The following is a 14,922-nucleotide window of genomic DNA, read 5'->3' as shown; positions in this document are numbered from 1 at the left end:
CGAATCGTATAGGTCTCCTACCTAAACTGGCTTTGGCCGCCGTTTCTTTTGGTGGAGACGGACTATCTTATCTCTCTGTCTCCATATCTGAATGCTCGGTGGAGTTGGAGTCGTTGGAGAAGGGCGTTTGTTCCCCTCTCGCCCCAACAGGTTTAACTCCGCATTTCCATGAACTGGTCACCTAAATCATCTGGTGTCGAATTACTCTTTCGCCGGTACCTGTTCAATACATTGTCTTTTAATTCAGCGATGTTCCGTTTGGTGTATTGAGAAGAAAACCGGAATCCATCTGTCTTGTTCGATTCAATCATAGTACCATATCTCTAGTAGATAAGGCTGGAGTCACGTCAAAATCCCACATTTCCACTCAATAAGAGCACGTGCATTGCACTGTGCGGGGAATTCCGAATGCCCACTCCGCCATTGACCCCGAGGGATATCTTCTATTACTGAAGTACTCGTCCATTGCTCTCCTCTACTATCAACTCAAATTCCGGCTGGAATTCGGTGTAAAGATTGTGCTAGGAGAGGTGAAATTAGTCTCCAGATTCGACATGGTCACTGATGGGCTGGCAACGAAAGACCTACGGGGTTCTGAGCAAATTCAGCGGTGTATTTGGCGATTTCATCACTAATCATCCGCTTCGGGATTCCGTTTGCCGCTGCTGCCTCGGCCATGAGCTGGGAATGACAAGCGTTGTCCAGCATGGAGTAAAGAATAGCCGCTTCATCGACTGTTCGGCCGACCGTCAGGAGGCTAGGGATATAATCCGTTAGTCTCTGCGCGCGTTGCATTTACTTGGGTGGGTGCTTTTGAAAGATTTCAGTCAACTTTACCCGTGATTCTGCAAGATGCACGCAATGCTGTCCTTGCCCAGCGCCTGCGCAATCTGTCTCCCTTCTTCCTGAGATAGTGCAACGCCCCCGTGGTCATCATATACGCTCAGTCGGCCGTAGAAATTGCAAGCATCTGCGAGTCTTGGGTCAATAGCGTCCGATAAAAAGCACAACATGAGTATTCGAACCCTGAGTCAACATCTCAATCGGCTTGCCAAATGCACTCCATGTCTTCCCATACACGCCGTGAGTGTGGGCGGCCGCTACGACGTCTGGGCGTGCCTTGTGAATTTCCGAGTGAATCATGAAACCAGCCTCGTTGATGGGGAGCTGCGCTCCACCTTCGGCCACATATCCCTCGCTATCCAGTAAGACCAGATCCGAGGCCTTGATCATGGAGAAGTGCTTCGCAAACGGATTCATCCAGAAGTGGTCCTTCAAGATGGGATCTGCGTGCGGTGTCAGTGTTACTCTGGAGGCGCCATGTATTGTACTCCAGTGAGCTCATATACCTCGCATGGAAATGTGGCCAGAGACTCCTTCAGCATACCCCATTTTGCCGAAATATCGAAATGCAGCGGCCATATGTTCCTTCATCCATTGACGCTGCTTCAACGGGTCCGAGAAGCTAGGAATCCCACGGAGTTTCAGTTTCCCGTTCCGATCTCCTCGGGCCACCGATTGAAACTGAGCATCATTGACCGCAGGCACAAGCTGCTCCTCGCCAGCGACGAGGAACGATCGCTGCGTCTGTTGAGTACTGATTGTCTCCGTGGATGTGGACATGATGGCTGGCGTGAATGAGGCAGGTGGATAATGCTTGTAATATTTTCAAAGATGTCTCTCAAAAGAGTTTGCCAAAATGATTCTTCAACTCTTGAATTTGTTGCCAATCTCTTCATAGATATCTCAATGTCCCATTGAACACGGTGAGCTTGGGTGTTTGACTATGAAGCTTGGGTTTGCGACTTGAATTATTTCACGCTTATCTACATGAGCATCTCTCAGCCCCACTTCTCCATCCCGATACCCACTTCTCCACTTGATGTTTTAGGAAGGAGAAGCCGGTTACCAACGATGAGCGACCGGCCTCCGCAGGCACCAGCACACACACTGATAGAGACCGAACAGGTGTGACCAAGTGTGGTCGGGATTATTCCAGGCATTGCGACCATCTACACATCGCCTAGAATCCCCGTCAGCCTGCGCCCTGGTAGATAATCCCAGGATGGTAGATTTTGGACTTGAGATAACTTGTATTTAGTTGTCGGGCATTGAGATCATGTTACAGTAATCTGATTTAAGATGCCCTAGTAGGTGATGATGCGGGGACTAGGTACTAAGGTATATGTTGGTATTTATTAGCATGATCAATTCCGGGTACCTATAGGTAAGAAGTAGCACTTACTGGGGCCACTCAATCATGTGAGGTTAATAAGGTTAGTCAACCCAAGAAGATACCAGATAGACAGGCACCATCGTCCAGGAATTTAGTCAAATATCCATTGAAGAGTTAGGTCTTCCAATCTCTGTCCGACCTCGACAGAAGCAGGGACTGGTTGTATGCATGTTCCATTTGAACTCAAGGAAAGATATTCCCGGCGGCAGGAAATTTGATAAAGAAATTTATCGCAGTGAATGGAGCGTACCATCTTTCCAGGGCAGTGAATTTTGGCTCGACCTGTATCATATTTTGAGTGGAAGGTTGCGCTATAGAACACGAAAGCAACTAGGTGTTGGAGGGCTGGTATGCTTGTACCCGGAATATACTTCTGCCAGGGCTGTGCTTGCGTCCCGTAGACGTTTCCACCGCGTCGACAACCATAATTTAGAGAGAGAGAGATATGTGTAATTAGACCAGAAGAAGTCCCTTGAACTGAAAAATCATTCAAGCACCTGCTGTCAGCTCCATAGACAAAAGGTTGCAATGAGGACCATTCCATGGTACTGCACTATTAAACACTCGAATATCTTCGCCGCCACTTCGGCATACAGATAAGAGCGCATCAAGCTCTCACGTGATTGTGGTTATCAACACCACGTGCATCCAGCGTGGAGTGCCGCGAGAGCAGCAGCTATCCTTCCTCATCAATGATATTCCGGCGTTTTGTTTGAAGCTGTTCACCAATTTCGCGGTCCTCCCCGGACGCTACCAGTTTCTAGAATTTACAGGGAACTTTTGTGCAATCCTTTCCAGTGAATTGTTCCCTGATATCGTCATTTTAGGACAGACCATCCTTTCTGTCTGATTTCCAAGGCGACGCCAAACTTGTGACCCCTTATCGTCCTCACCACTCGGTCTCTCGATCAATTGCACCATGGTGGAAGGGGAACCGTCATATATTGACTATGAGGCCTTTCTTGACCCCGAGTTCTCCCCGGCGAGCTTTGCAAATACACTCGTCCTGAGCACCAATAATGCGACCGACACACCTCTCGATTTGTCCACTCCCCTCTCAAGGGTTCTCTTCGACCTGCAAGAAATTGACACTCACATCCATTCTTTGACAACCAAATCCGCATTACCTCTCCTATCACATACACGGGATCAAAATGAAGCTGCAGACCGAATTTTAAAGGAAGCGGGATCCCAAATCGCTTCTGTCACCCAGGGATATGAGCGGTTGGAGAAGGAGGTCGTACAGAAGTGGAAAGTAGCTGACGATGCTCGGATTGCTGCTGAGAATTCACTGGCGACCGTCCGGCTGGCACGGGCCGTCGCGCGGTGTTTGACACTGGGCCGACAATTGGAGAATCAGATTGGAGAAGTCACCGGCAAAGGAACGGGGCAGCCATCTCCAGCAGGTGCTGATGGGGGCACTCCCGCGAGAGAGGGATTTCGAGCGTTGGAAAGAGCAGCTTACACAATTCTGAGCTTGCGCCAAATGTTCTCGGCAACCACGGAAGATGATGAAGGCTATGGGTTGGAGCGAGTTAAGGTGATGCGCACATTGCGCAATGAGCTTCTGCTCCCCTCAGAGAACGTGGTCAAGGCAAAGGCCCAGCAGATCATAAATCGCTTTTCCCTTACAAGCCCAATGGCGCCCTCGAGTGGTGCTCCTGTACCGTCAAGTTATAAGCAAGTCCGCGATGCGCGAGCGCGACTGGCCCCTGCCGCCGCGACGTTGTACCTGCTCTCGCCGGCTCCGAAAGACGGCGCGACGGCTCTCGAATATAAACCCGAACTTCTTTTGTCGACTTTGCAAGGCTATGTGCAAACAGCCATCATGACGTCTGTGAATGGTCTTGCCAAGGGGCTATCTCAGCTGCCCACGATGGACCGGACGTTGAACGAGGTAGCGTCGCGGTGCCAAGATGTCGCTGCACTCGAGTCTTTTCTTCGCAACCTTCGGGCACCCACACATCCCCTCTTGCAATCATCCGGTGTTGGCGGTACTTCTACCGGCTCGAATATTGCTGGTGGTGGTCCTAAGCCCAATTTGCTGCAGCCGCTCCTCAATGCGCTCGATACATCCTCCTTGCCATCCTATTACTGGCGCTCGCTCGCCTCCTCTCTCAGCTCACGCGTCCAAGAGATCATGAATCGTGGGGGTGTCTCCGCAAGAACACTTCGATCCAACCGTGATCGTCTCCGAACGGAAATCAAGCAGTGCGTTCTACGTGCCTCACAGGTGTCTGCTGCGAGTCTCTCTGCTGACAAGGCCCCCTCGGATGCGGATAACGCGGGTGTTGGAAACTGGGAACGAGAAGCAGCCGTTATGGTGAGCTCCATTGTCGGCCCCTTAGGTCGGTGAAGCCTTTCTGGGGAACACAAATTCAACCGTTCATCGGCAATTGCACCGCTCGTCGTTGGTGTTGTCCCCTCGCTTGGCATTCGCATTCGCATTGTTTCCAGCGTTTAGAAATGAGATACCCATGTGATAGATATGAGAGAGACTGAAAGTCAGCGGACTCCATGTTGCAGCCTCGAACCCTACGCGATTCACGATTCCACGTATGTGGCTCATATGTACACTTTGAGTGACTTCATTGTCCGAAAGGGGAACCATGTCAGCGGAATATTCCGCGACAAGCAAGCCTCACCCGTTATTGTAGCAAGATAGGAGCCCTGAACTTGAAACAGCCCAGCCGCTGATCTTACTCATGACAACGTCGAGTGAGGCATAATGTTTATCGTCAGACGTGTGGGTTCCCCTTCTGCGATGGACATTACTTCAACGCTCACATTGAACCTGCCAAGGCTTACTCTACAGCGCTACAGGTGAGCTTTCTCATAGGAGCAAAAAAAGAAGCAGAATACGATTATGCGACAGGAAGTAGGCAAACAAACGATCACCTCCATTTATTCAAGATTCAATAATCATCTTCCGGAAAGCTAGACACCCTGATTAAGGAAACCTCGAACACAAGTGATCGCATACTGAAATGTGCACCCTTGGTTACCAACAGAGAAGATGTCTCGCCATTGGCATTGTGATCTGGACCTATAGAATTGCGAGTGGAATTTACTATCGAAGTGAGTTTGGAAGTCGAAAACCTCGATTTGCGCGGCCGACAATTTCGATTTTAGATGCACACGGACATCTCGTGTAGGTTAAAAAGGTGTCTGGGCGATTTCAACCGTCGCCCTCTCGAATCAAAAATGTTGATCTCCAACGATGGCAATTATAGATAATGTGAAATATGCATCGTTGGTGAAGAAATATTCACAATGTATCAGACCTGTACAGGGTGGACGTCATTGAATGAGTGTAGAGTCCATTGTCTCTACCGCTTGAGTTAATCAAACAATCAACTTTATGCAAAGTGGATACACGCTAATTGCTGGACTGCTGAACATTCATTCGTTGGAGGAGCCCCCACTAAGCTGCAACCTTATTTCGGTCAAGGTAGTCCGTCAAGGAGTGCGACTGACGCACCTTGGGATCAATCAATTTAATCCACGGGCATGTGTTGTGGTATTGATGGCTTAATAATTGTTGTAACATTGGAAGACAGGCGGGGGGATTGGCGTGGCATCGTTGAGTTCTTCGAGGAACAGAACTGAATGCATTGTCAGATACTGGATCGTCGTCCGAATGGAATCAACTGCAGTTATCGGGTCTCATGTGTGCTCGTATATTGTGATTTAGCGACAGAAAACAAATACTCTACTTTCAATAAACAGATGCTACCCATCTAGAGAGTCAGTCCACGCCATGACGGAGCCAAATAAGACGAACAGTGTGATTTGTATTAACAGAATAGGCCATCCTACAATACACTTTCTCAAAATATCAAGCCGTCAAGTTCTCGCTCTCAATACTGATGGGTCTCAACGAGAGCAAGTAGGTAATTCAACTGGAGACAAGATAAACTTCGCTGCGCTGCGATCGATCAAGGGCTTTTCGATCGTGCATCACAGAAATTGGACTGGAAGCCTTTCATACCAATTGCATCCGACGGCGGTTTAATGTTTCTTCATCTAGCCAAGTTGGCTCCAAGACAGGAATTCGTAATCTATTATCGCGATGTTTTGACAAAAGGTCTCCACATGGTTAGTTCTCTTTCCAACGTGACTTCCAAGGAGTTCATATTATTCATTTGTGAAGACACGACCGCTTCAATTATTGATCCGAACCAGATTCCCGCTGAGGATTTTAAAGAACCTAAACCGCTATTACCGCCAGCCGTATTGAGCAGAGTAAGTAACCTTGCAGCTACCATTGGAGTTTTTGTATAGAGGTTGATTGTTAGATCCCTAAGCTAAAAGCTGATTTCCTTAGCCACGCAGTTGTTTCCGTCTTTGATGAGGCATCTTGGGTGTGATTGCAGGTTGATAGCTAGCATCATTCACGGCGAGGATATATGCGTACTCTAGTGCCCCGTAGGCTATGAAGAAAACGAGTGTCCAGGCAAATTCCAGTATAATATCACTGGTCAGCTAGTACAGACTTCTGCTAATTCGATGAGGAAGATTCCAGACTGTGCTTCGTGGGAGGGACTAGCGACGGACTCGACATGGAATCTATGTAATGTTGGGAACGAGGGACCTCACATTAGCCCACGTGCAATGTCACTATGACTTGTCCAGCATTGATTCTCAAGATATGGTGCTGCGGCGGGCAAAACAAAAAACACCACCTATGAGAATTGATCTGTGTGAAGCTTTGTGGTTCTTGAGCAGTAGTCTCCAACATTTATCACCGACGAAAAAAATCACTCTTCCAATATGACTCGTTTCTCGAGTCTACACGTCGACCCCCAACACGAGCAAGGTCTTCTCACACCACTGCCTGAAGAATCATGGAATATCAGGCAGCTTAGTCGATATTTTCTATACGTGTTTACTAGTTACTACGACGGCAAAAGGTATAGTCAAGGATTTCCAATCTTCACACCCGAGCCGCGCTCGATAATAACGCGGCAGAGGGGGGGCCGACATGAGTCACGACAGCAAAGCACAGACGGGCTCAGCTTCCGAACATTAGGAGGTCTGAGTTTGCGGAAGAAATCAAGAGAGTAGTGCACGAGATGCGATGCGTTCGTGTACTGCGGCAGGTCTTAATTAGTTAAGGATTGTTTTCGTGCAATTTGGAGATAGTCAACGTATGAGACAGCCAGCGAAGCGTCAATATTTCATTTATTCTGTTCATAATGTACTGTAATTCCCAGCCGGCCTGTCCATCAAGCCATCCTGACCACTTCAAAACACCGTTCTAAATGTGATATCTCATAACTTCACATGTGCAACGCTCGGGTAGAGTAGTGGGAGTCGTGCGTTTGGAGATAAAGGAGGGTCGGCGGAGAGATGGGAAAGGCGTCCTGCCTGTCCTGGGACCTGGAGGCTGAGCGTTCATCCTTTGCCTTCCTCCCATGATGCCTCGTCATGCAGCGATAGCTCGATACAGTACTTTCTGTCACTTCTGCATGACCTACAGTATCATCGTGCCTCCAATTCATTTCTTTGTTTTAGGACCATAGAGCGCGGAGCGTGCATCGCCAGTACCCTGACCCCTCGCAGAAAGGTAGATCCTAGATTACGTTGATGTATAAATTACGGCAGTGGCAGCTACAGTGACTGCCACAGCAAAATGCATGGACTTCCGTAGTAGAAAGAAATTCAAGTGTTTTAGATAGAGTCTAGTCGTAACCCGCAAATTTTGGGTGCATCCTTAGGAAAGTCGGAAGATGTGTGAGGGTGAGGTCAAACTGGATATCTAAAGCACTGCAAAAATGAATCCGCAATTCTTCAATATTGCGCGACTCAAAAGAAACCCCCCGCGTATATAAACGGCGAGGTGAACTTTCCATTCAAGCTTGCAAGGTGTCATTGTGGAAGGAAATAATACGAGGGCGATGTGTTTAGAAATCAGTTCGCGATAAGAGATTTCACGATCCGATAAACTTCACCTGGTATTTAAGGCCTCTTTCGAGTCTGTCCTTGTGTTCTGGTATGATGGATGGCTCCGATTCTTGCACCAGTAGAAAGATATAGTTGCCGTGAAGGGCCAGCAACATGAAAGCCTTCGGCAATCCAGGCATGAACTGACGATAATCTGCATGCTATATCGAGGTGACTACCCGGAGAAAATCCTTCTTTCCCCATCAAGCTGTGATTGGGATTCTCGACATTTTCAATCGTTTGTTCATCTTCCGTGGATCTTCTCTTGATCCACTGTTTTGCGATTGGATTGCTTATATCTGAGCATAGACAATCAACTTCTTCTGACTTTCGTTGAATACTTCCGTCCGGTCTTCTATCACAATGCTTACTTACATACCCTCATAGAAACCACCGAATAATCTTTCTGCGCAATTTCGGGCCGATTTCATAACTGGTTATCCGTTCCGCCCTCGCGCCGAATAAGAGAACTAGCGGAGAAATTTTTTGATAAGTGTATGATCTGGAGCTATGTAGGAGCTAGCTAGTGTATAGCCCTTTATCCCACTCTTCCGTGAAGCTTAAATAAAGGTAGCAACCTATTTCTTGTCCGTTGTTGTAAGGATGCAAGGTAATATACCCCATCCAATCCATGACAGCTTTGTTGTACCTTCTCTTGGTCTTCGGTATCCTTTTGTGTTTGTTGCAGACTGAATCTGCTTGCGTATAGGCACCAAAAACATAGACAATCCCTTCTAATCGCTTTCGGCGGTTCTCTTTGGCGACCTTATCTTTGGTAGAAAAAAGAGAGATCTCTCTCCATGCCTCAGGACAGCTGCGTCAAGTTCTAAGACCAGCTTAGAAGACAAAAGATGGGTCTTTTAGTGACGAGGGAAGGATTATTGTGTGAAAAGTATCGAGTGAAGGGGGGAGAACCTCTATTTTGTACTTTAATATCTAGGTACGGATCACCGGTATTCTTTAATATCAGGGACCAAACAGGGGGCTTTCTCCGGTAGCTTCCTTTTTGCGACATGGTTATTCGAGCTTATTTTGTTTTTCTTGAAAGGATGTAATGACTCCAGAAATGGCTTCATGACAGCAAAAGAGGGATACACAAAAGTGATTACCGAAACAAACAATAATGTGGGGCGCTGCTTGGAGTTGACATGGGCATGGCGGACTGGGTGCTCAATAAAGGTCTCTGATCGGTCGGGTATCTCAGTATTAATCAGTACTCGTTGAGCGCCTCTGAGCAGTCCCATGAATACTCTGATCAGCTCCCTGGGTCTCGAGTCTAGAGTCTGAGATTGACTCAGAGTGCCTACATGAAAGCGGCGGCATCCCAGAAAGGAAAGCCTCACCTGGCAGAGGAAGAACACTCGGTAGAGTGACCTACCTAGCGTAGAATCCTTACACCGAGTTAAAGCTGGTGAGGGCCAGCGCATATATACATACTTGTCTCTTGTGCGACTATTCCACCAACCGATGCAGAGTGGGTAGGAGGTGCGAGCGAGAGTGTCAACACACACAACCCCTCATGTCCTTGGTGTTGCACACGGTGTCGGGGCTGTGAGCGGGAAGCGGGGATGATCCTGGTTTCTGGCCGGGAGTTCCCCTATCGCTCTCTCTCTCTCTCGCGCGCGCGCGGTCAAACAAAATGTAATTGCCAAGGTGTTCTGACGAGGGTTGGAGTTTCGTTATGATATTTGCACACACTAGGTGAAACGAGATGGACTCGGTCAAAGGAAAGGTGGGAACATTAACTTCAGATATTGCCACTGGCTGTGGATATGAAGCTAGGTCTACGAGAATCAAACAAGTCGGGAAAACGAATAACTACTGATATTTCAAAGCTCCCATCCCCTCGTCAATGAGATCGACATGTTCAAGGAGAGCTTCATGTCTCGTCTGAAGGTTTGATGATTTACTTCCTCGTGGCTCCAGAAGGAAAAGCTCTCCTCACGGAGTCTGTTCCCCCCCCGGCCCAATGTGCAACATGGGGTGGCGTTAGCGGCACTCACTTTGACCGTGTAAGAAGAAATGTACCGTACATGGAGCATCCTAAAGTCAAGGCAGCGCTCGATGCAGATTGCACTAAGCACAGACTGCGCAGCGGTGGACGAGTACCTCGTGGTCCCCACCACCGTCCGCCGCCAGCAAACTGACCACTCAAATTGCAGGTGGATTTGTGGACTGTACATGGTCCACAAGACAGTCAACGACGTCAGAGAAAAAGAGAGAAAGACAGAAAAAAAAATGTCATGGCCTTCACCCGGACATGGAGGATCCACTATCCACTACTACCTACTGTACTATCCAGACCTCTCATGTGTACACCCGTAGCGAAAATGGAAAAAAAAAGTTTCAGAAGGTGATACTACTTTAACACCCATCGGTGGTGGTAATCACCTACTACACAGTTTGATCGTGCTTTAGTAACAATCAACTGAATGAGGAGCAAACTCATCACGACTGGTCAGGGAATCAGTCAAGCATCGGTGATTCGAACGGGGATTCGGCGCCGATAAGCGATTTCAAGTATTGATAAGCCCTGCAGGTACCTGGCGCGATTAAACATTGGTGCATGTCCTCTTTAATCACCTTTTTTTGGGTTTGTCTTTTTCTTAAATTTCAAACAATTTATCAATTATGTATTGAGGGGAATGATTTGTCCCCGCCTCTTTATACTCGAATTGAGGTTATATCACGATGCCAAGGTACCCCGCAGGTAGTGGGGGGGGGGGGGGGGTTCCAGGGCAGGGGAGGATGAAGAGGCAGGGCTTGTTTTTGGGGGGTCTTGTTCTGGGGCCGAACGTGTGGGCTGCCAAAGAGGCACCGAACACTGGATAGTGCCGTTTATGGAGGAGTCGTGTGCTTCGACCCGAAACTTTGCCAGAAAGTATCGAGACGGACCTGGGAAGCGAGGTGTCGAGACACGATTCATGATTCACAATCGGGACTCCTCGCCGTCTGTACTGTGCGTGCTCATTTCAAGACGAAGACAATGTTGACCAATTTGGTAGTCAAGTTGTGAATATCCTGTAGCGACATACCGTTGTCTATCAAACGAGGGTATGAAGAAGGGCGGTCACTTCACTAGCACCCAGAACAAGACTTTCAAAAAGTTCCAACAACAGCTCCTTTGGGGGAAAACCCGACAAGGACTCAAAACATGGCAAGCGCGGGGCTGTGTGTGCAGTAGTTAGCACCCTCGAACCTCGAATCCTCAAATCCTTTACCTAGTTCGTCCCTTGACAGCCGGATGCATGCGGGTACTCTACCCCGATGATCCAATCATCGAGGGAAAGATTGCATGAGATGGAGTACGCGGGCAAAGGATCTCCTTCTTTTTCCTCTTTCTCCTTGGACCATCAAGAAGGGGCGCTGACTGTATCCATGTACACGAACATAGGTTGAATCTTGAACAAAAGCGAGTCTCATTGGCAAGTCAGCAGCCTGCTGTACATGTTCACGATGGATCGCCCTTTCGTGAATACAATCTTACATTGGTGGAAAATGGGTACAACCGGACAGGCTCGGTTCAGTCACTGGGCACGAAGATGGTCCGCAAACCAGATCGGCACTGAGTACAGCATTCGATGTGGCGGCTCGGAGCTTTGAGCCACTTTCTTCCTCTTCCTCCCCTTCCCTCCCCCCCCCCTTATTTCCCCAGGGACCAGTGGTGAGTTGTTTGCCCTCGTGAGGTCTGCCGGATCGATTCGGCAGGGGGAGGGGGTCCAGGGGGAGGGGGTCGAGGGGTAGGGGGAAAAGAAAAAGGCGAAAGAGACTCTTGGAGAGTGGTCAAAATCAATGACCTACAGCAAACGGATGCACACCATGAAATTCATGGATGAGTGGTGGATCAACTCGTAGATCAGTTGCTGACATGGGCAAATATGACATGCTCGATCAGGATCGACTTGGATTGTCATTTTCTTGCCTTGATTCTCGTTTATTCTCTTTTTATTTCTTTCTCTTTTCTTCACGGTGGATATGAATGTTTGATGGCATGTAGACTCAAAGGATGATCGACGTCAAAAAGTGTTTCCCCTCAAGAGGCTATAGCTCCAGAAAAAAGAGAGAGAGGGAGTGAAGCACATCATGCGGGTCACTGGTGGCGTCAAGAAACCTAGATTGGCGCAACACCCACTGGCAAAGAGCTTTTCCAACTGATGATCTAGAATATGTTTGTCCAGCAGTGAAGTCACTACTGTCCATCTGATCAAGTTTTTGTCTTGAATCTTTTTCTTTGAACCCTCCCCGCAATGCTTCGTATCAGAGTCATACAAGTTGCCCGATACCTGCCACTGGTGCTATTGCCGGGGCAACGAGATCAGGAGATGCTATCCCGGCGCAGCATCACCGCATTTTCCAACGAGGTAGTACGTACTGCGTCTATGCGTACACACAAAGTACAGATTTAGAATCCACGGTAGATATTTCTGAGAAACATAATTTTATCAAATTTATTTTTCTGGATCTGTAGTGAAAAAAGAGAGAGAGAGAGGGAGGGAGGGGAAAAGAAAAAGTCCATGTATATATGGACCGGACAATCTGAAGAGATGTGCCTGCGTACCGTGGGTCGAGAGGCTACCTTGTCGTCATGCAAGCCTCTTTTCCCTTCTGCAAGTGCCTGCTCCACTTGATGATCCCCCATTGAAGAGTCAGGACTAGTCTCTGCTGGTCAGTCTCCACCAATTAAGACGGCCGTTTTCAGGATTGCAAGGCTCCCAAGGCAAGGCAACGAGACAAGAGCGGGGAACGGAGGATCAGATTGGCGGAGGAGGCAGCATGAATCAGGATTGAACAAATGAAGAGAAGACAAGAGTGAAGAGACCATGAAAAAAAAAGGAGGGGCATGATGTTCAAGTGCACCTGGACAGGGATCACGCAGTACGGGCATCAAGAATTAACGGCGTTTGAGGGTCGAGTTTCAAATGCGGAGAGGAACAGGGGCGAAGTTTGACGCGACGATGTACATATGCACGATCATCGCGCTCAAGGGGTACGTCCCCCGAGTGGTACGGGTCCCTATTGTACTGTATGTAGGTTGCCAACAGCCCTGTATCAGTCCCGGATACTTGCTACTTACATGGTGGAACGAGCCAATGGGAAAAATCGTTTTTTTTTGGGTTTCGCATTATGGGTTGAATATTTTGGAAAAAGAAAAAAATCAAGAGACATGATCAGTGATTCCACAGTAATCTGGCCTGGAGCGACCGCATGAGAGAGGAGGGGTAAACCAAGAGGAGCAGTGCTGATGCAGGGAAAGTTTCTAATTTGAAGCGCTCAATACGAAGGAAATGGATGACCGTGTATGTGCTCAGGTACAGCACAGCAAAGGCCCAGGCGACATGCATACTTTTGCATCACGATGGTCAGCTATCAAAGTCCCCGAGCCACTCCGCGACTGTCGAAACGGGCGCTTCTTCCCCCCGGCCTTTACAGACAACCTGGACATTGTCATCTCTATTCCGGTTCTCTTTTCATTGCCCTTGATGACGCATCATATATTGAGTAGGTCCCCCGGGAATGATTTTCAACAAACTCTCGTCGTCAACAGCTCCATGGGGCTCATTCTGATGCACATCTGTGGAAATAATGTTGCGTTCAGCGGGTGGAAGTATCAGGGCTGGAGATTCAATCCGGAACCCTGCGCAGTGGAAAGACCAAGACCGTGCGGCGTCTCGACGGACCACAGAACTGGCCTGTGGAGTAACAGCAGCAGACCTGACCTGACCTGACCTGGCCGGCGCCACCGCCCCAGATCAAGACAGGGCTTGCAGTAGTCGCCTTGAGAGTACCCCAGTGCCGCGGACTCGTAGTGTACACCTTGTGGACACTCGATCATGCAGGATACGTCGATGCGGCTTAGGTCCATGCATGTTATTCTACAGCTCTCCAGGACACAGCTACGATGGCACAAGAGCCCCCTCCACCAGGATTTCTGTCTCGTACCCTTGGTGTCAGGGTGCACAATTTGAAATCGGCGTGTGCATGCTTCACGGTGCCCTTGTGTGGTGGAGGTCCTGACGTCCAGTGCTGTACTGCGTAATCGTGCCGGTCCATTCGGGGAAAAGCCGAGCAAGTATGACGAAGAGGGAGAGAGTCCAGAATGGATGACCTCAGACAGTCACGTCCCCGTTTTCTCTTGCCCATCTCAGTATCCTCTCCGATCGAAACTAGTGTGACGCATTTTCATCTGCCGAGGAAATCCCGAGGATCGACAGGAGGGATGTTTTGGTTTGTTTTGGTGGTGGTTTTAGTGCCTTTTTTGGAATTTATCATATACTTTTTGTGGTTGCGATCGGGTCGTCTTCCTTTTGAGAAGGACATGTGCGGGTATGTGCTGTATTGTGTGGATGTTGACCATCTAGTCTTTACAAGGTTGGAAATTTATTTCGAATGATGAACGGCAGGATGAGAGGCCACATTTGCGCTTCGCTGTCCATGCAAGGGGGAGGGGAAATCCATCGCATAGCGAGGACCGAGAATCATGAACAAACTTGCAAAGATGCACCCGCGTCAAGAGGTGAAATCTGAAAGTGGGGGGGGGGGGGGGGGGGAAAGGAATCAATCACGTCGAGATCGAGACCGATTGATAACCTGATCAAGGGCAGATCTCGAGCAGCACCGACAAGGACCAAGAGGCATGAGCCATTCCTGCTCCTCGACCCAGTTCGGGCTGGCCGGGTTGATCCAACAGTGACTAGTCGGGCAACAGCCACATCAGGGCCGTTGCAATAACCGGGCATGCA

The 14,922-nt window shown here is 48.7% G+C and overlaps 3 protein-coding genes across 3 annotated transcripts; 2 read left to right on the top strand and 1 right to left on the bottom strand.

The window, feature by feature from the left end:
* Positions 1–446: 446 nt before the first annotated feature.
* Positions 447–1,623, bottom strand: POX_b02933 (Meiotically protein; the record flags this gene model as incomplete). Its single annotated transcript, XM_050111840.1, has 5 exons — positions 447–521; positions 589–757; positions 838–970; positions 1,026–1,286; positions 1,350–1,623. 5 exons carry the CDS (start codon positions 1,621–1,623, stop codon positions 447–449), a joined length of 912 nt encoding a protein of 303 aa, XP_049972186.1.
* Positions 1,624–3,155: 1,532 nt separating this feature from the next.
* POX_b02932 (uncharacterized protein) lies at positions 3,156–4,592 on the top strand (the record flags this gene model as incomplete). Its single annotated transcript, XM_050111839.1, has 1 exon — positions 3,156–4,592. One exon carries the CDS (start codon positions 3,156–3,158, stop codon positions 4,590–4,592), a length of 1,437 nt encoding a protein of 478 aa, XP_049972185.1.
* Positions 4,593–9,893: 5,301 nt separating this feature from the next.
* Positions 9,894–10,084, top strand: POX_b02931 (uncharacterized protein; the record flags this gene model as incomplete). The annotated part of the gene is made up of 2 exons (XM_050111838.1): positions 9,894–9,964; positions 10,018–10,084. The coding sequence occupies 2 exons, from the start codon at positions 9,894–9,896 to the stop codon at positions 10,082–10,084; spliced, it is 138 nt and encodes a 45-aa protein (XP_049972184.1).
* Positions 10,085–14,922: the final 4,838 nt, after the last annotated feature.

The sequence above is a fragment of the Penicillium oxalicum genome, chromosome II (genome assembly GCF_001723175.1).
Source record: "Penicillium oxalicum strain HP7-1 chromosome II, whole genome shotgun sequence".
NCBI lineage: Eukaryota > Fungi > Ascomycota > Eurotiomycetes > Eurotiales > Aspergillaceae > Penicillium > Penicillium oxalicum.
The sequence above is the reverse complement of the archived record's forward strand: the minus strand, read 5'-3'. Positions and strand labels throughout refer to the sequence as shown.